The following is a 13,316-nucleotide window of genomic DNA, read 5'->3' as shown; positions in this document are numbered from 1 at the left end:
ATGACCAGTAAATCACTACTGTCGGTTTCTGATAATTTGTGTTTAATACATGTAATCAAATGACAGCTTTTGCATATTTTACAAAAATTACACAAGAAATAAACGAGTTTTCACTACATAAACAAAGTACTTTTCACAGTTTTAGCATTTCTTCCACTTTTTTCCAATCAGGTAATTACTAGCTAGAACTCTAGCATGCATTTTTTCTAATGTTACATTGTTCAATGTTATTTATTCTATCACAATTACTCTCAAAATATCAGTTGATTAAGGACCAAATTTAATTTTTTTTAAAATAATACATTAGAATATATCTTTTCAAGCTTTGCTTTACAAAAGTATACATGGTGATTGGTATATCTTAAATTTGCATATATTAATATTAGTTTATGTTAACCAATCAGAATACATCTTTCCATGTTTTATATTATCAACTGTGTATGGTGATTTGCAGGTCTAAATTCTGCATATATTCATATCAGTACTATGAATGGAACAATCTCGAAAACAATGTATCATGGGTGTTTTCGATCATATCAACAAGTGGAAATGACAGGCAGGCATCTTCTGGAGACTTCTCTATGTTTCTACAAACAAACAAACAATAGAAATTTGTCACACAAATGTGAAGTTAGACTGTAAAGGGCGCTGTTTGGCTAAAAATATTTGCCATTGAAAATAGTCTGATAGAACACTACTTTATCTGTCAACTCAATCAATGGTACTTTCAACAGCTGAAATACAATTTTATAAACTTAAAGAGCTGTCATATCAACAATGTATAACTTCAATATCAAATTGTCATATGCTATATGCCCATTGTAAAAACATAATTCCTGAGTTGTCAATGGTCAAGTAGTTAACATCTTGCATGCCTCTTACAATTGCATGCAGTCTGGCTACTAAACCACCCAGGCTGGCTGGGTTTGATAAAAATTAATTCAATCAATCAATCAATCAATCAATCAATCAATCAATCAATCAATCAATCAATCAATCAATCAATCAATCAACCAACCAACCAATCAATCAATCAATGAATCAAATTTCTGTAGAGCTGAATGGCTAAAGCACACCATATGCTTTGGTGAACAAATAAGTCTTCAGTTAGTTTGTTTTGAAACAATCCAGGCTTGGTGAATGTCAAGTGGCAAGGAGTTCCATAGTTTGGGGGTGACATATGACAGAATTAACCAGATTTGTATATAAGAATGGTAAATATTAGACTCTCTCACAGTCCTCAAAGCTTCGCATAAATCACTAAAACTTGGGTTGTTTTGTTGCTCGGGGCTTCGCCTAACACATCAACAAAATGTTAGCCCTATGTGATCGATGATCGCACAGTACAGGGCTAGGGATCCTCGGATACTAGTATACGAGTACAATTATGCAGTAGATATATACAAAACAACCCAAGTTTTAGCTATTTATGTGAAGTTTCCAGGACTGTGAGAGAGTCTAGGTAAATATGTGTAATTTGGCTTTAAAATTATCTGAGCTGATTTATTCATTCACAACTATATTTGTCCTTACCTGGATATGATGTCTGGAATCAATTTCTGCCACTCAAACTGCATTCTTTGGCCCTGTGTGTAAACCATAATTAAAGTGGTACAGTGTGCTGGTACATACGTGCCATGACATGGTAATATGAATGAAAAATCTATTTTGGATCTTTATTTACAGTGCTTCCAATTAAAGTATGAAGGATAAACTACTGCAACATATTGATACATTACCAAAGTAGGTCAGTGTCTTTGTACAGAATTTAGTAGAGTCAGATCAAAGATGTGCTGCAATTGTGTGTGTCATTACTGATAACTTCAATGATAACAAATTTCAAATTTGGTGCCTCTAACAGTTACCGAGGTTTGTTGTATAATACATCACTCAGTACATGATGATATGGGGGGGGGGGGGGTTATTTGCATCAGTTGATATTGTTAGCCCATTCGGTGTAAAGTTTGTTATGAGCAAAGTCAAGCCCTACTAAGTAATAATCAACACCCCCTTCACCAGGAATTTGAAATTTTACCATCCTGTCAAATAAAAGATAAAAACCAGCAGAGCTAAATATTCATTCATTCCGACAGCAATTTCTTTACTGAATGTGTCACGATTGATTAGTAACTCATTCTTCCATTGTTTTAATGTATTTGCCTGAAAGGTGTTTGAATTTGTGACTGTCCCTTCATTTTTGAACTATATTTATTGTCCACATTTTAATGTATATTGTGACCATGTTCTAAAAAAATTTCAGTGTATGGTTTTATTCTCGACTGTCACACAAAGAATTGCCCATGTTGGGATAAAGATGTATTGCATTGTACAGTGATTTGTAAACAAAGTTTGTAAACACAACAAGTTTTGTTATAATAGTGACTGATACATACATATAAATATCCAATGTGAAATACATGTCATCCCTCACTCAAAAACTTGGGTAGATTTTACCAACTTACCACCCTTTGCAAAAACACTCAGGTAGAAACCCTATAGTCTAGTTCCTATACATACATGTTATGATTACTACAATAATTTCCACTTACGTATTGTCAAAGTTACCGAAAAACTGTTAATCAGGCTATTAAAACCACCTGCTGGGCCAAAGATAAACAACTGCATGTCAGTAGTAATCCATTACTTCCTTCAGACAATTGCTAATTGCAATAATATTTACTATGGAATTCTACCTCCAGCATGAAACTAAATCATGTGGGGATACGATAATGTCATCATGTTTATATGAACAATGTTGGGGGTGCACAGATTTCTGTGTTAGAATAACGACTTTGACTATACGTGAATGGAGATGATCATAGTAATTATTGTAACATGTATGTATAGGACTAAGAACTCCAGTAAATGACTGGAGAACTCAGTGGCGTAAAGATAGCAATGAAATTGATTACCTCCAATGATCCTATTGTTCCAAGCCTAACAGCGCTTGACATAATAGTTCTTAAGACACCAAACATAAATATTTCTAAACTGGCTTTCTGATTTATATTCAGGTATGCACATGTACAACCAAACATTACGACATAGTGACCTCGTAGTCTTTCATCTTCTATAGCTTCCTTAAGAGATAAAAAATGAAACAAACAAAATCGCCTTGTAGTTGAGAATTCAAGGTAACAATGATGACTCACCAAGGTGGTAGAATTCAATATTAGGTAACAATTATGACTTGCCTAGGTGGCAACATTCTAAAGTTAATAAATATGGCTCACCTAGGTGGCAGAGTTCTATTTTAGGTAATAATCATTGCTAACCTAGGTGGCAGAATTCATCTCTAGGTAATAATCATGGCTCACCGAGGTGGCAGAATTCTATCTTATGTACATTTTACTTGAATGCATCCATTTCTCTCCTTCTTACCTTAAAATAATGAAACCTGTCATCTGCAAACGCTTGACTTGATGTAACTATCAATGCATTTCCCTGGAGAAAAAGATATAGCAGTAAGTTATATGTTGCTTTTGGAGAATGCTAATGATATTCTTCCTATAATTGCTACATCTGGTGATAAAGTTACCTTTTTGGAATCTGATTTTCAAGTGAATACATTTTCAGAAAATAGGAGTCAAAAATCATGAAAAAATGTGTGAATTTGCAACTTGGAAACCAGGCTATCAAAAAGTCTTGGTAAAATGTGAAATGAGGCAATTTCAACACTATAAATTTGTGTTGTCCAAAACATTAGGGTCAAAAGTTGTACATACTTTTAAGAGGGGGACAAGTCTCTAAATATAAATGCGATTATACGTAACAAATTAAAGAGTAAAAAGTCTACACAAGTCGAAAATTGGGGAAAGGGGTCAAAACCGTAGTTCGTATGTGCAAATCATTACTATGTGAGTACCCCCCCCCCCCCCACCTCCCAAGGTCTACACAGTGTATATGCATTTCTTCAGTGTTTCAATATAAAATATAAGTGAACCTTACCTGTCTTATACTGGCTCTTTTCTCTATGTGATTGTTAAGGCAAGCATCACAAAATTCATCTAAACGACATATTTCATCTATATTGTTACTTTTTTCATGGGCTGTTCTTACAAATGGCAAACTAAATGAACCTGAAAGTGAAATATATCAAATTATTATTTGCAATTACTGATAATACACACCTCTGTTTTGTTATCTTAAACTTTAATGTAATACTAATATGTAGTATGTGGAAATGTGTGTCTGACATTTTTGCTGTTATTTTATACAACAAATCTCCAACATATTGTTAGTTATAAGCTAGGAAAATATATATATATATATATATATATATATATATATATATATATATATATATATATATATATATATATATATATATATATATATATATATATATATATATATATATATATATATATATATATATTATATCTTATATAGTGACACCCTATGCACTATCACACAAATGCATATTAAATGCTTGACAGTGATTTTCACAGTACCTGCATTTTCTAAAGTACACATCACAAAATCTTGGAATGATCTTTTTCCATTGATGTGTCCCTGTTGAAATGATGCTTCCAGACCTTGGCTGTAGGAAAAACTTCCTGTTGGAAATGCTGCCAAGTAAATTATTTGTACAGATATTAATATATAGCACAAATATTTTCCTGGTGGGGAATGGGTAAATCATTTGTAATATTGGGTGGGCAGTGGGCAAGCAAGGACGGAGGGACGGAGGGAGGGAGGGAAGGCAGATATCTTTCACCACCAGTGGGAGGGCACATAAGAAAAGCTAAACACACTCTCAACAATTTTGTTGGGGGGGGGGGCAGTTCTATTAAAAACATAAGTTTTGGTCTGAAACAACATATAATTAATGAAAACCACTAATCTGCACTTGCCAATATACTAGTCTATATTTGTTGACTTTGAATCTCTTTCAAAATATAGTCAAATGGATCTATAAATTATAGAACAATAGACATTGGAGGGGAAATACAATATACGTGACCACAACAACGAACGCCACAGTCGGTACATGCATCTATTGTTTTTGGACGGATCATGGAAATGTTATACTTCCATGGACGGACAGTACCTCAGATATTAGTAGTAGTCTGTATAAAAGTTAAAACATGTAAAAGGCGCCGTCATACATCTGTCAACCCCTCTCACGAAAGGAGGCCGGTGAGGGCGGAACGATACGGTGGTTCTTACCATGGATGTTTTAATGGATACATCCATGATCTTACAATCTACATTTTGTCCTTGTCTGTGATCTATTAAAGACAACCAACAAATTGTAAACTACCCAGCCTTCACACAGCCCGGATTCACAGGTTTGCCACCCGGTTTACCAGCCATCGCATCAGTGTACACTTTCACAAACTGTTAGAATATCGTCCTAGTTATGTGAATATACAAACCTGAATCAGCAAGTTGAAGAATGTTTATCAAATCGGTCATGTTTGCTTTCGCCCCGTTCCTGCAACACGTATCACGACGATCGAAACTCAAAAGTACAAGCGTGACCTCGATCACATGACTTTGGAGGTCAAAGGTCAAATAAGGCCATAACAGGACGACAACAACAAGGCCAGGGTGTGTGGAGGTGTCCAAATACAGTCGCAATAGTGAGTATATCAAGACATTTATATCAATTCTAAACACTTTTCAATCAGTAGAAGAGTGTTTGTTACATCACAATGCCGTGGAAGTAAAGAAAATGTACTAATAGTATTGGCCGCCATGCCTTGGTCACAGTTGGTGGCCATAGGATGGTCCGATCTCTGTAATGACCCCTGATACACTTTTATGTACATGCAGAGAAGGAAAGGGACAGTGTCAGAAACGAGTCTCAATTTACGTCGTTTGCAAGTAGGACTACCATGTATAGAGGCTAGTTGAAATTCGATCTTGCAGTGAACCTCAAGGTCTGCAGCAAACTTGTTTCATATAGGCATCATTCTCTGGGTGTAACTTTCCAGAGACCACAACATATACACGTATTTAGTGGTTACAGACAAAACTCAGATATGAGGTCTCACTTTTGTTGAGTATGGACATATCAAACACTTGTGGAGTTTACATGTAATTGCATGTATTGGAGCCTATGCATAAAATATTGATAGATTTGAGTGACTATAGAATATGGACTATCAACATAATGCTGTAGACTACAAGAATCTAAAAACTGAAGGTCCAAATTAAATGGACCACACACTAAACAGTCGTTTGAACCCTAACACATATTTTGCTCTGCTTATTTCTCCATGCAGTTCAAATACTGACAAATATTATCATAATTCCATGCATGTTCAATATTTTTTTCTAGACCAACTTATGGAATGCAAAACCACAACTTAATCCAGTCTGAGTCATCATCAGTGAAACCAAGTTGGACAACATGTCAATCATCAGAACTACGCCCTCATACAGTTGGCGATGTAGATATTCAACCAAGGGAAAATGATAAAAAAGATTGCCATGGAAATAGGACAGCCTACATTTCAAAATTAGAATCATCATATCCTGTGAGTAAAAACATCTTATTTCCTGTTACCTAAGACATTTATGAAACTCTGGGATAATGACAGTTTTTGAAGAGGCTATTGTAATCTAGAATGAAAAATTTGTCATTGTTGGCATTCCTGGTAATTATTTACAAACAAAACACAGGTGGTGATAATAATAATGATGATAATATTATGTAGTGTGAAAATAACAGTTGACACAGACAGAAACACTGTACAGAATACGAAAATAAAACTGCACAGTACAATGGTAAAAATAATTCCACAACAAGATATTTCAAAGAACAATTGTCGTTGCTGTACATTTGCATATTGTAACTATCTGTGAATACTAATTTGAAAATAATCATAATTAAGAAAGAATTGATATTTTATTTGATATAGCTAAAGTTAATGGTACCTGAGCACGCCAGTAGCTCTAATGCAAAGTGGTTATATGTTATATCGTATGGAGGTGGGTTGGTTGCTGGAGATAGTATTCATTTGAATATCACCATAGGAACAGGCTGCTGTGTTGTCATGACTACACAAGGATCAACAAAGGTACACTGTTATGAAATATCAAGTAGAAGTTTACATAGATTCATATGTACACATTTATAACATGTGCTGTATGTTCATGAATGTGAATCATGGACCACTGTGCCTCATCGAGAGGCTATCCATGGCTTTGAGGGCTGAAAAGATATCTTCCAAGCCACACAGCCTCTAGGTGGCAATTTATCTGGAAACCATAGTCTCTGAACTTTTATATAGAAGCTTGTTTGGTTAGTCTGTAAGGTACGCCATGACGGGGCGCCCTAGTCTGTAAGGTACGCCGTGATGGGGCGCCCTAGTCTGTAAGGTACGCCGTGATGGGGCGCCCTAGTCTGTAAGGTACACCGTGACGGGGCGCCCTAGTCTGTAAGGTATGCCGCGATGGGGCACCCTCAAACGTCAGGCAACCCAGTGAGAGGAGGCCGATGATGGCAAAATGTCACGACGTATCTTACAGTCTAGTTCCTGGTCCTTATGAAATAATAAAGGAAATTGAGGGGGTGGGGGTGGGGGGCACCATCTTGTCAAAGAAATTGTATATATATATTGCCCTATGTGAAATATGTTCCCTGATTTTTACTTGTCAAGCCAGTGGTTAATTATTTTTTATATTAAAAATGACATTTTTTGTGATGTGTAATTTTTTGTTCGTTTTCAGATTTATGAATCAGATGGTCTAGTCAGCAAACAGTCTCTAGATGCTACTGTGCAATCTGAAGCTTTACTTGCAGTGTTACCAGACCCTATTGTATGCTATGAACATGGCAGATATAAACAGAGACAGGTGAGACTGGCATACCCTACCACACCCTAGCTCATCTTCAACTCTTAAAGATAAGGCCCCTTAGGTCACTCCTCTTTTCTTTGGCTGAGCAAAAACAAATAGTGGGGAATTGTATTTAATGAATTCATACTTACTGATTAGTTTTCTTGTTGTTATTCATTGTTTTCCTTTCATGTACATAATTCTATTGTTTCATTCCTACATTAGGCTATTCATGTGAATAAAGATGGCAATCTAATTCTGCTAGATTGGTTAACAGCTGGAAGAATGGCTAGAGGAGAGAAGTGGCAGTTTAACAGGTACATCAACTCCTGTTGACTGTAAGATTGGCACTCGTCATTTCCACACACAGATGAGTGGAGAGTTCAAAGGTTAACGATGTATCTTACCATCCTTGGCCCTTAAAGGGTACTCGGCTGGGTCATGGGTACAGGTGTACCTTGCAGATTAAAATTACAATCACAAACACAAAAAAAATTCACAAACTAGGGGTCAGATGTCTACCTTTCAGTAAAAAACTAAGGGTCAAAAGTCTACATTCTGCCACAAAAAATGCCTCAGAAAAATGAAAATTGGCAAACTGGAAACTGTTGCGTAAAATATGGGGTCAAAGGTTATATACGTGTTCAAAGAGGGGGTCAAATCTCTATATAGTAATACTAGTATTTGAATGGGATCATTAATTCTGTTGACAATGTCAATTTATAAAAGTTAAATTAAATTCCATGGTTTTTTGTTTTTATTTGCAGTTATTGCAGCCATAATTCAATCTATGTTGAAGATAAACTGGTGTTTAGAGACTGTGTGTCAATGAATGATAAACCCAGTATATCTGTCAAGCAAGCTATGGGGAACTTTTCAGTGGTTGCTATGTGTGTTTTACTAGGTCCACAACTCAGGTCTTTATGTCAAGATGTAATATCTCGTATAGGAAAAAGAAAAATTTATGGTAAGTTAGCAAGATCGGCAATATGAACAATGGAACTAGCCCAGAGACTTGACTTGGTGTTACTATCTCAAGAAGCTCTCTATATCCAGAGACTTGTCTTGGAGTTACTATCTCAAGAAGCTCTCTATACCCAGAGACTTGTTTTAGTTTAAATTTGTCAAATGAGTTAATTACCTAATACATACACACACACACACACACACACACACACACACACACACACACACACTATTACAACTCTTTCTGTTTCTATTTGTATATCAGGTTATAAATACAACAATCAACAAGTAGTCAGTGTCAGTAACTTACAGTTTACTGTCCATGGAGTAGATATCACAGGTGTTGTAGTCAGAATATCAACACAGACAACAGTACAGGTAGGTATACATTACAACTATTAACACCAAAGTGTTAGCGAGTATATTCATATCAAGTGCAAATACCACCAGTATGCAAATTATCACTATTACATATGTAATAATTATCATTAGTTTATTCACATACAATATATCGTCTGCTGAAATGTACATATGTATCATCAAAATGACATCTTGGAAGCAGAACATTGCAATTAGAAATTAATTAAGTGTTTGATGACACTGTAACGAGTGGAAGCTCAGAGATTCTGCTAGAGACCATTTTTTATTGAGTAGAATGTGTATGAGGAGAAATGACATTATGACAGATCCAAACCTTCACTGAATATTGTTCAAATCTTTCTAATTAGCTAAATGAACCATCAACAATTGATGTAGTGTGTATGCCAGCTTGATGTCCATGTGTAAACAGTATGGATAAACAGTCTGCACCATTTAGTTGTTAATAAATTGTACATTTATGGCATGTGAATGGATTCAATAATCAAGCAATTATACATGCTTCAATAGGTACAACTACAGAACAAAATAAGAAGCAAATGAAACATTCATTCATCAAAGTATATAATCACAGTAACTAGTTATCTGGAGTCTGAATTTTATAAACTTTAATTAATTGTCTTTTAACAGCATTTTTTTACTCATCCGGTTATTCATGGTGTATTAGAAGTTTGAAGTTAGTGTGAATATTACCGAAACTGATATTATATTATGTTCATTCCTTTTCTTACTATTTCAGGCATTCCAAGAGATCGACGCAATACTGCGACCACTGTACCCAAGACTTGGTGGAAATCCATTTGAAAATAAATATTAATAATTTTGAAAAGAAAAATTAAAAAAAAATTACCTGGCTTATTTTGTATCAATATCAGCAGATGTATGTGTATACTTTTAGTATTGCTTTGAAACTATTGTCAGAACTAATAGTGTTGAAGTTTACATATTGCAGTTTTCACTGACTACAAGTGCATACAACAGTTCCCCAATCACTATGAAGGTCATTTCTCCCTTATTACACATTTTGATGACTATGCAAAGTCTTTCAAGTGTGCTTTCGATCAAGTTGCTGAAACGGGGCGAAAGCAAACATGACAAATCTGATAAACATTCTTCAACTTGCTGATTCAGGTTTGTATAACTAGAACGACAGGATGATATTCTAACAGTTTGTGAAAGTGTACACTGATGCAATGGCTGGTAAACCTGGTGGCAAACCTGTGAATCCGGGGGCTGTGTGAAGGCTGGGTAGTTTATGTTGACTATCTTTAATAGATCACAGACAAGGAATGTAGACTGTAAGGCCATGGATGTATCCCTTAAAACATCCATGGTAAGAACCACCGTGTGACTTTTTAATAAAATTTTCAAAAAAATACAAATATTGTTGTCTCCTTCAAAGTAAAGATGACCAGTTCCTTTTGTTTTGCTTTGATTTCTTCTTTTTCTTCTTCTTTTTCAACCCTGTAAACAAGAGAAATAGAACTGGAGTTAGTAATATGATGGGTAATTGTGACCAAGTATAAATAGCGCCCCCACATGTCACAGACGTCAATGAGGATACATTTGTTTTTATTTAAGAACACGACACTTTGGTGTGAATTTTCAAACTCATTGACTCTTCTGATGAGATCCACTCTCAAACACTGTACCATAATAATCCTGTTATTTCAATTTTGGTGTTGGTGGAAGATTTCACAGCATTCTGTACCCTGGGGATCATAGGCTCACACGAGAATACTCTGGGCCCGACCAAAATCAACAATCTAACAAGAAACATAGCAAAGGATTTACTAGCGATTAGTATGAATGGTCCAGCCAACTTCTGCCATTAGTACACTTGTACTGATTACTGCTTTCAACTTAAATATGATTTTGGGAAACAGCACCTCACTATAACTTTGAAATCTTTTAAACAAGCTCTATTGCACTTGACGTGTGGGAATTTCCTGCAAGGGTTTAAGGGAAAACCTCGGGTGGTGACATCATGAATACCAGTCTTTTTGTCTTCACACTTACCAAAATCATACTTCGGTTGATAGCAGTAATCACAACCAGTGTGATTAAAGGTAGAATTTTATCTGACTTGATAAAAAGCAAAAAAAAAATCTCTAAATTTTACCTTTCTTTGTTAGGAAGTTTGATGCTGGTCTTCCATGTTTTTTATTTAATTTGGCATGTTGCTCATTTACTGAAAATAAACACAACAACAACAACAACACAGATTATTTCATGCACATTCTTCTAGACCTGTAGATTGCAAATGCCATGTCTTACACTGTAGAACAGGACAGTATGGATTCCAGGCTACAAATAGCCATGCTATACTGTAGAACAGGACAGCATGGATTCCAGGCTACATATAGCCATGTTATACTGTAGAACAGGACAGTATGGATTCCAGGCTACAAATAACCACACTACTCCATAAAACATGATAGCAAAGATTCAAGGCTACATGCATGTTGTACAACAGGTGTTTTACTAGTTCTTGGCGGATAGAATTTTAATCTGTGAAATGTCTGTATTGGAAGTATAATATGGTGCATATCTCCATTTTAAATCTGTTACCTGATTGCCTCTTTATTTCAGATCCCCACAGTCTCTGCTTTAAGAAGTCAATGGCAGTTTGTGATTTAGGTTTTGGTTTTTTAATCTGTTTGGGTAAAGCTACGATAGTCATTCCCAGAGAATGGGTTACATCTTCCTTCTCTGGATGCTGTACATCATATTCGTCATCCCCATCAAAGTGGACATGTTTTTTCTTTGAACCTTGCTGCAGTAGTTTGTTTTCCTCCTCAGCTCTGCAAAACATTCATATACATAACATACTGTCATACACCATATTCTGGCTATTGTAAAAACAAAAGATTGTACAGTTTGGCCACTAGGAGTGCTATTACTAATATGACAGCATATCTATGTAACAGCAGATACTGTAGCATACTTTGAAATTCACCCTTTCCCAACGTCTCATTTCAAATTTTGATAACGTCAAAGAATGGGAAAACTATGTCAAATTCACCCTTTCACAATGTCTCATTTCAAATTTTGATAACATCAAGGAATGGGAAAACGACGTCAAATTCATCTGACTACATGTACCACTCTTTTCAAATCTTTTCATAAAAGCCCAAAACTTACATTTTCTCTTCCTTGGTAACTTCTTGGATAAAATCATCTGGTAATCTTACATGCTGTAGTTTTTGTTTCTTTTGTTGTGCATACAGGTCTTCTCTAGCTTTCCTCTTCTCCTTCACTTTGTCTCGTTGTCTATGAAAGTGAAATGAAACAGATTTTGTAAGTAAGTGGTGACGTAACAGGGATACATACAATATTAGTAATAATATTTACAGGGTGCAGGGTTTAATTAACATGTAGACTGTAGTGTAAAATGAAAATGAGTTCAGAACTGAAATTCACATGTAATAACATACTTTTTTGTTTCCTGCATTGCTTGTGACATCAACTCAAGTGCATCATGTTTACTCTTGTGAAAAGAGACATCTTCTGGCGCATCGTCGTCGTCGTCATCATCATCATCATCAGACGAGGAGGAGGAGGAGTCTGTTTCCATGGGGACTTCACTCTGAGACCTGTGTTATGATAAGAGAAAGATGGAATTCATTTATTATGTATGAGTGCATGTATAGATCATAAATATTTTGAAATATCAAAAAGGTGTACATGTATATGTTGATGATTTTGAGCAATTTTCCCCATCATACACATAGATCACAATTTATTATGAAAATCTGAAGAAGAAAATTGAAAGTTGTCAGTATTTTGCTTGGTTTTTTGTCATATTAGCCTCCACAGTAGGTTTGATGTCTTGATGTTAACCTGGCAAAGGTTTTGTCCACTCAGCTTGTAAACTTGAAGTAATTCAAATTTAGTATTTTACAAGGATACTAGGAGCTGATTGGGCAAAAATTGTCACATGATTACTCATATCTGTAGGAGAACTTTATTCATACATGATTATTCTGTGTCTACATATTTGAAAGGTAATTATGTATTCAAAACTTACTGTGCAGTTTCAGTTCTGCTGTCTTCTGTAGTTTGAGTTGATGACACATTGTCTTCACTATTAGATTTCTTTGACTTTGTAATTTTGTTTCCTTCAGTTAATACATCAGAGTCTTTCTTTGTATCAAGACAACTTTCTTGTTCATCACTTT

At 35.3% G+C, this 13,316-nt stretch overlaps 3 protein-coding genes across 3 annotated transcripts in view; 1 reads left to right on the top strand and 2 right to left on the bottom strand.

The window, feature by feature from the left end:
- Positions 1–439: 439 nt before the first annotated feature.
- Positions 440–5,469, bottom strand: LOC144451735 (uncharacterized). Its single transcript, XM_078142639.1, has 7 exons — positions 5,382–5,469; positions 4,455–4,571; positions 3,949–4,079; positions 3,382–3,444; positions 2,913–3,080; positions 1,534–1,586; positions 440–587 (listed from the first exon to the last, which is right to left on the bottom strand). Exons 1-7 carry the CDS (start codon positions 5,419–5,421, stop codon positions 485–487), a joined length of 675 nt encoding a protein of 224 aa, XP_077998765.1. The 5' UTR covers positions 5,422–5,469; the 3' UTR covers positions 440–484.
- Positions 5,470–5,519: 50 nt separating this feature from the next.
- LOC144451446 (uncharacterized) lies at positions 5,520–10,438 on the top strand. The gene is made up of 8 exons (XM_078142286.1): positions 5,520–5,588; positions 6,290–6,488; positions 6,873–7,031; positions 7,684–7,809; positions 8,017–8,108; positions 8,559–8,758; positions 9,023–9,135; positions 9,875–10,438. Exons 2-8 carry the CDS (start codon positions 6,303–6,305, stop codon positions 9,950–9,952), a joined length of 954 nt encoding a protein of 317 aa, XP_077998412.1. The 5' UTR covers positions 5,520–5,588; positions 6,290–6,302; the 3' UTR covers positions 9,953–10,438.
- Positions 9,102–13,316, bottom strand: part of LOC144451445 (uncharacterized) — a 5,393-nt gene continuing 1,178 nt past the window's right edge. Inside the window, exons 2-7 of the mRNA XM_078142285.1 lie at positions 13,166–13,316; positions 12,573–12,731; positions 12,280–12,408; positions 11,707–11,939; positions 11,258–11,326; positions 9,102–10,599 (exon numbers count right to left, since the gene is read on the bottom strand). The exon at positions 13,166–13,316 is cut by the window's right edge and continues 401 nt beyond it. Coding sequence (XP_077998411.1) covers positions 10,532–10,599; positions 11,258–11,326; positions 11,707–11,939; positions 12,280–12,408; positions 12,573–12,731; positions 13,166–13,316 — 809 coding nt within the window. The 3' untranslated portion in view covers positions 9,102–10,531. The remainder of the gene's footprint in view (positions 10,600–11,257; positions 11,327–11,706; positions 11,940–12,279; positions 12,409–12,572; positions 12,732–13,165) is intronic.

The sequence above is a fragment of the Glandiceps talaboti genome, chromosome 21, assembly GCF_964340395.1.
Source record: "Glandiceps talaboti chromosome 21, keGlaTala1.1, whole genome shotgun sequence".
Taxonomy (NCBI): domain Eukaryota; kingdom Metazoa; phylum Hemichordata; class Enteropneusta; family Spengelidae; genus Glandiceps; species Glandiceps talaboti.
The sequence above is the reverse complement of the archived record's forward strand: the minus strand, read 5'-3'. Positions and strand labels throughout refer to the sequence as shown.